This window comes from Bicyclus anynana, chromosome 7, assembly GCF_947172395.1.
Source record: "Bicyclus anynana chromosome 7, ilBicAnyn1.1, whole genome shotgun sequence".
Lineage (NCBI taxonomy): Eukaryota > Metazoa > Arthropoda > Insecta > Lepidoptera > Nymphalidae > Bicyclus > Bicyclus anynana.
In genome coordinates, this window is record NC_069089.1 from 5,162,882 (window position 1) to 5,177,173 (window position 14,292).

Here is a 14,292-nt window from a genome sequence, read left to right on the forward strand (position 1 = left end):
CGTTTGCTAGTAAATTAATATGAATAACACTCGCGATAGTTTTTCTAATGATTCTAAAATTATTATCTTTAATTTATTCTGCTTCAAAAACAAATTGTTAAAGTTGTGATTTAATCCTCCAATAATGTTTTTTCATGTAGTATTCAACAATGGACATTTACAAGTTAAATGTGCCTTTATTATGTTTGAGACTTGGTTTGACTTGTTCTAGATTTGGAGCTAGTGGAATCTCTCCGCTACGAGGAGATAATCTCAATGATGTCGTCGCCTCTGCGTGTGGATGAGGGCGACACGCCGCCGCCCATCCCGCCCAAGGGGCTCGGCCACCTCAGCAGCTTCGACTCCGGCCACCACGAGAACGGCGAGTCGCATTGCTAACAGCTACCCGCGAGCGACCACCGGTGCGACCACCGGCGCGACCACTGGTGCAAGGGTACACTGACACAATACTTTGTGTTGGACTTTTGATTGTTTTACTGCATTAAAACAAATCTTAATCTCATCCCGCCTGAGAAGCTCGGTCACTTCGATGAGTCCCATTGCTTACTAGTCGCGAGTCGTCACTTTAGAGACGACTGGGTCACGGGTTGATATTGACGCAATACTTTGTGTTTGACTTTTAATTATTTTATTCTAAATCAAGTGTCAGTTCCATCCCGCCCAAGGGGCTCGGTCACATTAGCAGCTTCGACTCTGACCACCACGAGAACGGCGAGTCGCATTGCTAACAGCTACCCGCGAGCGACCACCGGCGCGACCACTGGCGCAAGGGTACACTGACGCAATACTTTGTGTTCTCATCCCATCTGAGTAGTTTGGCCACTACGATAAGTTCCATTGCTAACTAATCCCGAGTCGTCACCTTAGAGACGGATTAAGGGTGCACTGATGCAATGCTTTGTATTAGACTTTTAATTATTTTATTGTATTAAATCAAGTCCTAGTACCGTCCTGCCTGCCAACGGGTCTCGGCTACCTTACCAGCTTCTACCACGAGAATGGCGAGTCGCATATCAAACAATTACCCGCGAGCGACCACCGGTGCGACCACCTTTGCGACCAAAAATAAGGTCTAGCTCAGCATATTGCTATAAGCAAAGAGCATACAGCGCTGATTTTCAGCATTATTATTGCATTGAATAAAAGCAGGCGTTATTTTGTGGATGTTATATATAGTGACTGATTGAACTGATTCATTATCTGATAAAAACTAATGAATCCAAACAACAATGTCACCTAGATCAGGAAATTCTAGAACATTGAATCCAGAAACTGATACATTTTCAGATGTTGACTTTAGAATGGTCCAATGCAATGAACTTTGAGTCAACATATGTGGGTGCTTTGATTTCATTTGATTTTATTTTTATGGATAATAGCAAAATAAATCAATTATAGTGTTTTCAGAGATAGTCGCTAGTAGTAGTTCATAATACGTAGGTACTATTACCGTGAATCGCAGTAAACTTCCAAGAGTGAAACGAACTGAACGCGCACCATCCATCCATGAAACGAACTTATTGATTTAATGGCATTAAATTAAGTCCCAATTTCATCTTGTCTGTGGGCTGGGCTAATATAACTGAATATAAATAAATAACTTTTGTTTAATTTGTCTTATCTAGCAACAGAGTTTTTAAAACAACTATTATCTTAAAACTCGAATTTGTAAACTGGGACAGAGGAGTTTCATTCAACCGTTCTTGTGGGTGTATCATAATTTTACTGATTCGTTCCAATTATTATACATTAATCATTGGCCAATCGACGTCCACTGCTGAGGTAGGGCTTCTAAAGAAATTCGTATTTCACTTTCTCGAGCCGCTAGCAGCCTACAACCTTTTTAATACCACCATTCCACCTAGTGGGGGGTCGACCAACATTCAGGTGTGGGGTCGCCATTCTAGCACCTTACCATTCTTCTAACTTTTTCTTTCTTCTTAGACAAATATTGTGTCAGTGTGCCAGGAAAGTTTTACCTTTAGTATCCTCACGATGTATGTTTTTTTATTAGTTGAATTACATATAATTTTTATAAGTACAAGAAAGTACGCAAATAGTAGCATATATTTTTATAGTTGTAGACAAGATTTTGTTTAGATGAACGTGATTTATTATTCCTTACTGACTTCCCAAATATCTAACGTTCACTGTCTATATATCTTGACTTCTAATTAAAAGAATGTGTTTAAAGAAAAGAGTATTACCGTATGTCCATTGGTTTACTGATTTTTGTATTTGTGAACTGTTTTTGCATGGCACCTCGATTTATTCATACAATGCGCTTTTGCGCACAAATGTGATTTTCATTTTGAGACACATTTTGATCGTGTGGGAGTTAACCGGGGATTTTTGGGCGAGCGCAAAAAATAGACGTTTTTTTGCGGCCGAAGGCAGAAGCAGAAGAGATGATCGGAACGACTTCTATGAGTGTTTCCTCTGAAACTTAGACCTCGGGTTAGAGGGTCGTTTTGGCCTGGGTGTATCAGTCCTGACGCCTAAGAAATCGTGAGTTAAAAAGCTCACGCCCAGGTGACGTCATAAATCGGGGTTCTTGTTAGTTTTAATTGTGACGTTACTTTCATAAACGCTACAAGCACATTTCCTGAAAGTGTTGAGGTGCCAATAATAAAATTACATATGTACAATCTTGTTGATATATCCCAAGTGACAAATGATTCCTTACTTGTGCTTTCAACATCATGGGTGTGTGGAAGAAATGGTGTAATAGACAGTGAATGTTTAAAGATAGGAAGCTATTTAGAAGTCTAGGTGACGTATTACGCATAACAATCATTCTCTAATTTGCTGAATACAGAAAAAAACTAGTGCGAGAAAAATGCATTTTCCTAGTTCGAACATTATAAACAATGATACGGAAAAGACTATAAACAATGATACGGTACGCGTCTAACTTCTAGTCCGCTTTGACTATGCATTAACTTTGCATCTATTATAGTCCCGCTGAGATATATTTATTCGTGTTTTGCGCAGTCTTAGACATAGACGTCGTAGGACTCGAAGTTTGAGACTATACTGAATTATTTTGTAAATAGTCTTTTCTGTTTTATGACTTGTTACAAACGCCTGCCGAGTTCAGTGTAGCAAGATATTTAATAAGGAACATTGCTATAACAATTATCGCAGGCAAAGTAGAAATAACAGCTACATTGTTTTGCGCGTTAAATGCATATCATTTCATTATTTAGTACCTAGAGTAAGATATTGTTAGGATATAGATTGACGAATTGATTATTTTATTTTTATATGAGATATAATTTTTTCATGCATTTAGTTTTACATCGGGGCCATATAACAGGTGATAAATGTTTTTTATAAGTAGACAACGGCAGCCAAAACATTACGAAAAATGACAAGGATCATGTGAATCAATAACTACAACGTATAACATATAGCGTTGGTGCTTTCTAAATATATAATGTTAGAGTAAGGCTTGTGCCCCATTAGTGTATTGCGTTTCGTTGCGTCGATGCAGCGCCGTTTTCCATAGATTTTAAATGATATGCCACATTAAAATGTTGACACGTTTCATCGGATTGCCGGAGCTCTGCCGTACCATGACAAAACACTGTATCTAAAAAACACCAATTGATGAGAAATCGCAGTTCTTTGTTTTATGTCCCCTACTATTTCCTGGAAATACTATTAATGCATTTCTTGGGGCATTTTGCGTCTTGAAAAAATATCAGTATGTAAAACTACGTGCGGGGAACTCACATTTAGATGTTACCACAAAATACTGTGGCTGAAACTATAGTGAAATGTCACTGCACGGCACAGCAGCTCCGGTGCGACGACAGAGTGCTACAGTATAAAACATTTGTTGTATGCATCGTTGAGACCGATTGGATGTGCGCGTCGTCCTCTTGCACTGCGACGTCGTGCGTCAATTCACCGCAGGTGTGGCATACAATACGTAGATCCGTTGCGATGCAACGCATCCCACTAATGAGACATCACCCTAATATAAATCAATTGCTTAAAATCGTCGGTTGTAGCAAAAGCTTTACCTAATACGTACGCGACATAAAACCTTCACTCTAACATTAGTGTTTTGAAGATATTACAGTCTTCAGCGTATACTAAGGAAGTCTAATTCCTTATGATATTACGCTGTAGACTGTAATATCATTAAATTCGGCAGTAAATATGATTTTTTTTATTAAAATTTCTCGCATTTCATTTCATTGACGAGATATATTTTTGACTTCAATATATTGTGGTGTTTTAATTAAAATAATTGAAATCAGTGATAATTATGTGTCAAATTATTAAAATTTTATTTTCGTAAAAGCAACTTGTTTATATTATTGTTTTTTTTTCATTATCAAATTAAATTAAAACATTTTCCATTTACTCGGTTTATTTATTTAGGAATTTGATATTTTTTAAGTCTATTATGAATTTAACGTGTCGTAGATATTTAATATTTTAAAATGCAAAGTAGTTTTATTTTTTTTATATATATATTTACAAACACAAGCTTTTTTGCGAGTGTTAATTTTTGATAACAATATGTTTTGTATCTTATTGCTCAAAATGATTTGATACTTCGCGCAAAGATTGATATTTAAGAATCTATAGTAAAACAAGATTTTTTGTGTCACCAGTGGCGTGCTAGGGTTTGTAGCCAGGGTATGCATTAGGCAGAAAAATATGAAAAACATTACTGGATGTTCAATAAAAGTCTTAATAGCCTAAGAGCTTGTAAATCCCAACCCTTCGTCATTTTATAAAAGCTGTAAGTTTGTCAGCTCATGCTCCTACCATAAGTAAGTACGGTAGCCAATTATGGAGTTTGGACCGTGATGCCTTTGGCAGGTATCAGGTTTTAAGAATTTAGTACCTCAACCATCTAAGTATACCTAAAGTGTATTTTTTTTATGTTTTCCTCGGCATAATGAGAAATTATATTCCCAGTCGCTTGTCACTTAGCTAAGCGGCAACCCTTCGTAAAACACAATTTATTTTAAAACTTCAAGGGTAGCAAAAGGTTGCTATTAAGCCAAGTGTCTGGCGAATAGGGATCATTTCTCATATTACAACGATAAAAATATAAAAAAATATAAACATTAGTGGTTGAGGGTCTGGATCCTTGAAACCTGCTATCTCCCAAAGCCACTACAGTCCAAACTCCATAGTTGGATACGTTTCTCATCTATAGTAGGAGCATGACAAACTTTCATCATCTATAATAAAATGACGAAGGTCTAGCTGTCGCTGGCTCTCAGTCTATAAGATTAAGGCACTACCTTATGCTTATATGAAATTCACGCCGTTCACAAATTATTGAATAAGACAATTAGCACAGGTTTTAAGTTGTTTCAAACTTCCTAATTTTGATATGAGAGGTTTCAAATACATGGCTACAGCATCCTATCTTAAATATGTTTTGATATCCACGTTGTGAGTAGGGTTCATTTACACCAGCAGCACGTGGTCAACGGCAGCTGGCAACTGCTACCGACGACTGCAGTACATAGGCGTATATAGCGGGTGGGCCGAGCCCACCCTAGAATAGTCCAGTGCCCACCTTAGGATACTGAGCTATCGATTTGAAATTCTTCACAAAATATCATATTAAATATCAAATAATAACAATTACAACATATAATAAAAAAAAACCTACAAGCAATAAAGATTTTGAAAAATATATTATGACCTTTTCTATATCTACCATAGATAAAATAATAATAATAATAAATAACCCACAAATATTGCTAACGAAATGTTTATATTGAGTGTCGGCTCTGTTCAGTGATTATAGGCCCACCCAGGCCCACCTCAGGAAATAATCCTAGATACGCCAATGCTGCAGTAGACTGCCGCCGAGACGTCGCCGACCGCAGTCGGTAGCAGTTGCTGCTCCTGTAAATTAACCCTTTATTTATATCATGAACTTCTTCAATGAAGTTAAACGTTATTTAAATATTGTAAATAATCGACATACCGTGAGAATAATTATTTCACCAAAAACAAAATTGAATTTTTCAGTGTATTTATTGAATATTTTTAATCCAGTTTTATAATATGCAGTCTTTGCTATAAGGGTTTCATATTTTTAATACCAGTACAATTTATTTGCAACTATAAATGAATGAAGTATAATTAATATCAGTGCAATTTTTATTAATTAAGATTTTTAAATATATTTCATTACTATTGTTGTAACTTTATCACATAGTATTCTGTTAGCAGCCATTTTTGATGCAGTACTATTTTTTTTTTTTTCGAAATATGACTTTACTCGTAACTCTATGATCTCTTTGTATGAAATTGCAAATTTGTTTTAACACAATATTGTATTTTTGTATTTCACACAAAGTATTAGGTACATAAAAACTACTTTTTCGACTTCTAAGATAAGATATTTTGTAATGAATTACTATAGCAAAGCAATCGCAAATGTTCGTGGTAGTCTCGTAAATAAGACGTTGACTGCGTACTCCTACGTACGTACTACGTAGTGTTTCGTAACGATACGAGATAACGTAACCAAAATTGTTAATTGAGTGTACCACATCATCATCAACCCATATTCGGCTCACTGCTGAGCACGAGTCTCCTATCAGAATTAGAGAGATTAGGCCACCACGCTGGCTCAATGCGGATTGGCAGACTTCACACACGCAGATAATTAAGAAAATTCTGAATTATGGAGGATTTTCCTTCACCGTTTGAGATATGTGATAATTAATTTCTTAAAGTGTACATAACTGAAAAGTTGTAGGTGCATATCCCGGACCGGGTTCGAACCTACGCCCTCCAGAATCGGAGGCAGAGTTCATATTCACAAGTTTCCTTTCCTCATTCTGAGGAATGAGAGGGGAAACTTCACGCTTTAATATTTTTTCTTGTAATGAAAATTTAGCGCCTCCCATAAATTTTTACCAGCAACTTTGTAAATACAAAGAATAGACACAAGTTTTATACCAATTTACAAACCTCGACAAGTGCACAAGTTTTTAAAATGATGAAACATTTCAGTTCCATGCATTTTTTTACAGGACAACTTTTTTTAATTGGGTCATCTTAATGACAGAAAAATAATTATTGCATTCAAAGCTTATTGTAAAAAACAAATAAAACAGTATTTACTATTTACATAAGTAGTATTACAGTGCATTGATAATTTAATTCGTAATGTTTATCAAAAAACAAATCTCCACGATCGTAATTCCAGCAGCTAAAGCTTTAAAAAAACCGATTCTAAATAGCAAATTTTGAAAAATCCGAAAAAAATATAACTAGGGTACCCTACGGATTTTTGGAAAACTATTCAAATTAGTTTTAGATAATTAAGTGGTGTATCTACCATTTGCGTTTTTTCCATTAACTAGCTGACCGCGCGCGGTTTCACCCGCATGGTTCCCGTTCCCTTAGGAATGCGGGGATAAAATATAGCCTATAACCTTCCTCGATAAATGGGCTATCTAACAGTGAAAGAATTTTTCAAATCGGATCAGTAGTTCCTGAGATTAGCGCGTTCAATCAAACAAACAAACTCTTCAGCTTTATAATATTAGTATAGATTACGGGACACACTATATGAAAAAAAAAACGCATTGACCAAATAAAGGTCTCCATAAAGCTGCTAATCCGAACTATTGATAATAGCCAGCGAGACCGCAATATCGTCGAAGCTTGTCTCACGTTTGATGACCGGGAGTGCCACGACTTTTGCGTTTACTTTCACATAGAATAAGGGTTCGATTATTCCAGATGTTGTCTTTCATACAAGTCTTTCCAATAACCAAGTGATATTTTCAAATTTACACGTAAACTTTTTAAAATTTTTACTTAAAATGGATATTAAATTATGATAAAGGTGATAATGTCACATTTCCAACGATCAATTTATTGTTTTAAGCCATTATATTTAATGTTTACTCGTATTAACCTAATATTAACTATCATTAGGGCTTGTTTACATTTGTATTTTAATCGTGTTGATGGAGTTGTGAGGATATGACACTATTTGGAAATTTCAAAAATGTATAAATATTAAATAAGTACATAATCGTGACCCAAATACTAGAAGGGAGTGAACTTTTTTGATTTGTTCAAAATTTACATATAAAAATAAGTAAATGAATACCACATTATATTTTGTTCCTAATAGGATATATAAATTTGATTTTTTAACTATCTGATGCAACGCGGTTTTACCCGCGTGGTTCCTGTTCCTGTAGGAATACGGGGATAATATATCCCCGATAAATGGGCTATGTAACACTGAAAGAATTTTCCAAATCGGACCAGTAGTTCCTGAGATTAGCGCGTTCAAACAAACAAACAAACAATCTCTTCAGCTCTATAATATTAGTATAGATTATTTTTCACTACTTTGAGATTTATGTTTTTCTGTATATTATGTATTTATGGTCTCATTGTTTAGCACTCAACAGCCTAAACCTATTAACGGATTTCAAAATATGTATCCTAAGATTAATTTCAATTGCGGTAGTATTTTTAACCGACTTCAAAAAAGAGGAGGTTCTCTAGTTGATTAATATGTTTTATTTATTTATTTTTTATGTTTCCAATTACCCGAAGATCCCTCAACCGATATGGAATTTTTTTTTTCGGATTTCCAGACGTTATTTTACGATATCTTTATATTATTTATTTATTTAATTAAAGTATAATTTAAATATTATTATTCCAAATAGTGTCTCACTGAACAACAGTGTTGAGTTACCTAAGCATCTATAATTTCGACTGATAACAATTATTATGCTATAGTTAATTATATTATATAGTTTTCATTGTAACTATCGTAATGTAAGCGTTCCGTGAATAGCGATTTTCACTAGTTTTAGTCGATGAAAAAAAAAACAATACGATTTAAAATGTAACGTGTAATCCTACCAAAAATTTTTTCGACTATTTTTATATTGTATTATCTCAAATGGAATTGTATATTGAATAAATAATTAATTAATTGTTTATTTATTTCGTCATTACATAATTATGATGTTAATAAAAAAAAAATAATGCATGGCTCAAATGTACTCCGCTGTATGTGAATTTTTTGTAACGTATTGTCAGTGAACTAAGAATATGTATAGTACGCGGCATATAAGTTGAATACATACAGCTACACATTTTCGGGTGTTAGTGATTTGCAGCCATAGCAACACATTCTGACGCGGGACATTATGATGATCGCGTACGAAATTTCTAATTATTTGACATCGTTAATTTACTACTCAGTGGTTGCGCACTCGTCCAACAATTTGGTTCAACTTACTTGCCGGGTTCTATACCTACTAAAATTTGTTACCTGACTCCGATGAAGTCAAATGCGTTGTGATTTTACTTTTAACAGTCTTATGTATTTAAAGAGTATTTTCATGGTTATTCAATATTTCACACATTTAATCAATACCACTAAATTGTATATTGTGTCGAATGTTAAGGTTTCCCGAACTATGTTGAGGGCTGCCTGCTAGAAATTTTATATAGGTGGCATTATTGAATTGAGCTATACCGAAGGTTAGAGTTTTAAGTTAAATCGAAGCGGGTTAATTAGATCGTATTCTTTCTAAGTCCTTCTATAGGCCCTGCCTCGCTAAAGATTACCCCTCAAAACTATTTGATCATGATCAAACGTTTTCATACAAACTGCGTCTATAGAATCGATGTTTCATTGTGTTAAAATTACATGTGTGTATAACGATTTAAAATTTATAGTTGTGTGTAGTGTAAGGACACAGGATATATTTATTGGTGTTAATTTCGATGTGTGAGTTTACCTTGTCCCCCTCAAAAAACGACAGACAATTTTGTTGGTGAATTTGAGTGCGATACAAGTCCTATCGAAGGTAATTAGTACATGGATTGTAATGCATTGTGTGACTTCTAGTCTCCGCGCCACGAAACAAGTCCCGTAGACGTCTAATGTCTTATTGCCGTTCATTGTCATTTAGTAATTTTGTCTTTATTGTCATTTATGTAAGGGCGCTGTCAATTTTAGTTCAGGGTTTAGCCGCGGGACTTCTTTTGTAGCGCAAAGTCTAGTGTCTAGTTCACTGACAATACTAGAATATAATGTTGGCCGCCAAAAGAAATCGTTAAGTACAAACCAGATCGGCTAGATGTTGTGAGTTGGTCGCTGAATACCTAGTATAGTGTAACCGTATGAAATTTTAATCGAATCGAAATGTTTAATGCAAATGGGCGAAATAAATATTTAGATGGAAACGTTCTGTTTTATTTAATATTTAGTTTTAATTAAAGGGGGTTAAAATATTTCTTCTATTGGTAGGTACCTACTATAAAGTCGCATGCATCTATTAAAACGTCTCGGAAATGAGCTGTGGCTGTCCCTAGACGTCTATACATAAAGTCTTGGTGCTTGATGCGACAGCGGTTGTAATCATAATATTTTTAGTATGGAACTTTGTTTTTCTCCTAGGTCTAATCTAGTTGAAATTCATCAAAAGTGGTTTAACATATTTTAGTGTGAGACCGTCTCAAATAGTTTACGAAATTTTTAATTATTTGACATATTTGACAATGGGCAACACGCGTACACATAGGGTTATAATTATTTGTACCTGCGTAGTTGACCCCCATTTTGGTTCAACTAACTTGCCGGGGTGTATACTTATTGGATAAATGACATTATCTTTAGTTTTTAACAAAAATGTTGTATCCGTAACGTCTGTCTGCAGCTGCTCCGACTCGAGTCACGACTCCTATGTTCGATATCGGATAATGTAAGAATAAATCATATCAATCAATATATATTATCATGCAATAATTCCAGATCGCGTGGCAGGTCCATTGCTGGACCGACCAAGTTGACTTTAAATGGTTTACCTACTACGTATATAGGTACAGGAGTACCCATTTTTTATTTATCGAAGACGACCCTTGATTGAGATCTCACCTGATATTAAGTAACGAATAACGATGCAGTTTAAAATAGTGGTTGGCTAACTGGGAGGAGATACGAAAGTATTCCATCCGTAGAGTTCTAAATTGTTCGACGGTTCGTCTTTGTTAACTAGACACAGATGAATCCTACCGTTAAACTAGACTTGACCAAATGTAGACTTAAATCTTGAGTTGGTAATAAACCCTATATGAACCTTATTAAGTGTCAGGGCCAGAGAGGCAGTCAAAATCTACGGGAATGGCGACGGATTGTACCTGAAGAGTGCAACCCTGATAATCACTCTACTCTGCTAAGAGTGGCAAGGAATGCTTTTTTATCTCTGGGTTTATCTGCGATCAGCCGATCAGTAAAATAACTATAAGCAGATGTGTTCTGTGATAACTTCGTCAAGGAAGGTGAAGAATAGTTCCGTCGGTGAGTATAGGTAACTACCCTTAAAACTTAACTAACTTGATTTGATCGCAAGCTCGTTGATCCTAATATTACCTATGTTAAAAAAGGCAAGTAGGTACCCACCTACTGCAGAGATTTCTATTTTAGTTACTGGATCTATTTATTGTTTGAAAAATGATTTCAGTCTCTACTTTCATTAGCCAAACTCTAGTTTTCAATACCTGCCTACTCAAAAAGCTCATGATCTAGGAACCTAGATACGTAGGTACTTAGATGATATCGTAAACAGTATTAAACTTGGTAAGTATCATCAGTCTATTTTTAATGAAACTCCCTGTATATGGCGAGATACATTAAAACCCAAATGTTTTATTGATAGGTATGTTAAATCTTATGTTAATTATTTAATCCAATGTAGAACCAAAAGTCTTGGCTGATAGTTACCTATCTAAGTATGTAATTAAAGAGTGTGTATGAGTGTTCTCTATTTCGAAATGTATTCAATGAATAGCTTCATGTGACAACGCGCCGACCGACGGCTCAGCGTGTGCAAATGTAAGGTAACTGTGCATCTATAACATTTACTTAATGTTTCAGGTAGGTACGGTACCTATGGCCTAATCCTCAGAATACAGAAATAATCATTACTAATTGGGTGATACCTTCAAGGTATAAAAACCTGCTGCAGGGAGTAACCACACAATCATATTAAGGGAGTAGAGTCTGTCATTTACCTGCTTAATGTTTCAAGTAGGTATTGCCTAATCATTACTAATTGGATGATGCCTTCAAGGTATAAAAACCTGTTGCAAGGAGTACCTAACCACACAATGATATCAAGGGAGTATCTACCTCATACCTATAGTCTATTATCTATGCTCTACCTACCTACAAGTAACTATTGAAAAGCCTGAAAGAAGTTTTTTCATAAACCTATTTTAGCCGCTATTGGATAGAAAATTAAAAAAAAGTAAATATGACAATACTATCGATTTCAAGCATTTGTCATATAAAAATTACTTTACTGGATTTAAAAGTAGCACATTTTTCCTTTATGAATTTTACGTGATTTCTCCTTAGGTTTGTAACCTGTATCTGAAGGTACAGAAGAAGTAATTCTGTAGATATTCTCATAATATAATTTAAGTGGTTATCTACATTTACAGATTAAATACAAAATGGCTGCCGCACTACCAATGGAGTCCAACCCTGAGACTATGAACCGATACTTACAAAAACTGGGAGTCCCAAGTAAATGGCGAATGGTAGATGTAGTTGGCTTGGAAGCGGATGCTTTGCACTGGGTGCCGCGTCCCGTTCTGGCCGTCATACTCCTGTTCCCACTTTCTGAGAACTACGAACAACATAGAGCTCAGCAAGAGAGTGAGTTGATAAGCAAAAATATTCCACCTCCTGCTGGTGTGTTTTACTTGAGGCAAGTTCTTAGCAACGTATGTGGAACCATTGCCTTGGTGCATAGCGTTGCCAACAATACCAATAAAATCGACCTTGAGGACGGACTGTTGAAAAATTATATTAGTGACGCAAAAGATTTGGATGCTGAAGGAAAGGGTGCTCTTTTGGAGAACTCTGCTAACATTTTGCAAGCTTATAAAGATACTGTAGAATCTGCAGACCAAGAAACAGAAGAAAGCGGACCAGTCAATCACTTTGTCACATTTATTCATAGAGATGGGATACTTTATGAATTGGATGGACGCAAGTCTTCACCGATAAACCATGGACCGACGTCTCCAGACAATTTTTTGGAAGATGCTGCAAAGATATGCCGTGAGTTTATCGCCCGGGAACCTGACAATATTGGGTTCAACGTGGTAGCGCTTGTGCCTGCTCAATAACCTGTGGCTATCTTGTTTTATCATGTTCGATAATTAGTAATTCTTTAGTTGATATGAATCTTTTTAGTAAAATTGTTCTTGTTTCATTATCGGTATCAAAATCCAAGTAAAATTATATAGCGTGATTACATTTGTTTCAATTTAAATGCGCTCTTATTTAAATATAGGTAAAATGCAATCGTCATCAACCCATATTCGGCTCACTGCTGAGCTCGAGTCTCCTCTCAGAATGAGAGGGGTTAGGCCAATAGTCCACCACGCTGGCCCAATGCGGATTGGCAGACTTCACACACGCAGAGAATGAAGATAATTCTCTGGTATGCAGGTTTCCTCACGATGTTTTCCTTCACCGATGGTAAAATGCAATATTTTTTGAGAATTAATTTCCGTATCGGTCCACGAATAACAAATCTCCCTTTCTTCGCCAGTTGTAGGTATCGCAGCGCCTACGTCTCAATTAAGATATCGGCGCACACTCAACACGGCTCCCGCGTGCCTTCTTAAAATCCTATATCTTCGGAAACTAATTAAAAATTCGCCTCGCCTCCGTAGCCTTGTGTTCAATTGGGACGATATAACTTCATTTATAAACGAGCAATCTTGTCGGAGATAAGGGCTGGCGAGAAAACAACGAAGAGCAGAACTCGCCACACGCGTACAGACAAAAAGAAAACTCAAACAAACAACCTCAAACTCTTAAATGGAACGCGAGCGTCCGCCGCCGCGCCGCGTTAACTATGCCGATACTGGGAAGGACGCGACATCGGTAAGTCACGTCATCTAATAAATGACGACGGCCCTGAAATAAATATATAATATTGTATTTGTGTAAATAAACAAAAATAATGCGACGGGAACCCGAAATGCTTTAAATATTCAAATGAAGCGAGCCGAGGTGAAATACGAAGGTGCGCGCGCTCGAGTTGAGCCCAATTAAATCGGTGCCACTGAGGTAGAAATTAAAAACAAAAGGAGGATGACGGGGGTCCGGCGCACATTTTTCTCATGAGTATTATTAGCGCGATGTCAACCCACAAAAAATGGAGTTAGAGACTCGTCGTGCCCGCGATCATTATCGACAACATCCCGCGTTTTGTATTGTTTTGATAAGTG

At 36.1% G+C, this 14,292-nt stretch overlaps 2 protein-coding genes across 3 annotated transcripts in view; both read left to right on the forward strand.

The window, feature by feature from the left end:
• LOC112048846 (dedicator of cytokinesis protein 3) overlaps window positions 1–10,227 on the forward strand; it is a 96,651-nt gene extending 86,424 nt beyond the window's left edge. For both annotated transcript variants that reach the window (XM_052882342.1, XM_052882343.1), the window contains exon 35: window positions 212–10,227. In XM_052882342.1, coding sequence (XP_052738302.1) covers window positions 212–378 — 167 coding nt within the window. In that variant the 3' untranslated portion in view covers window positions 379–10,227. The remainder of the gene's footprint in view (window positions 1–211) is intronic.
• Window positions 10,228–12,435: 2,208 nt separating this feature from the next.
• Window positions 12,436–13,231, forward strand: LOC112048840 (ubiquitin carboxyl-terminal hydrolase-like). Its single transcript, XM_024086518.2, has one exon. The coding sequence runs from the start codon at window positions 12,499–12,501 to the stop codon at window positions 13,177–13,179; it is 681 nt and encodes a 226-aa protein (XP_023942286.2). The 5' UTR covers window positions 12,436–12,498; the 3' UTR covers window positions 13,180–13,231.
• The last annotated feature ends 1,061 nt before the right edge of the window (window positions 13,232–14,292 follow it).

Bases quoted from the DNA above. Each gene is read 5' to 3' on its own strand.
- LOC112048840 (XM_024086518.2), top strand. From the start codon at position 12,499: ATGGCTGCCGCACTACCAATGGAGTCCAACCCTGAGACTATGAACCGA.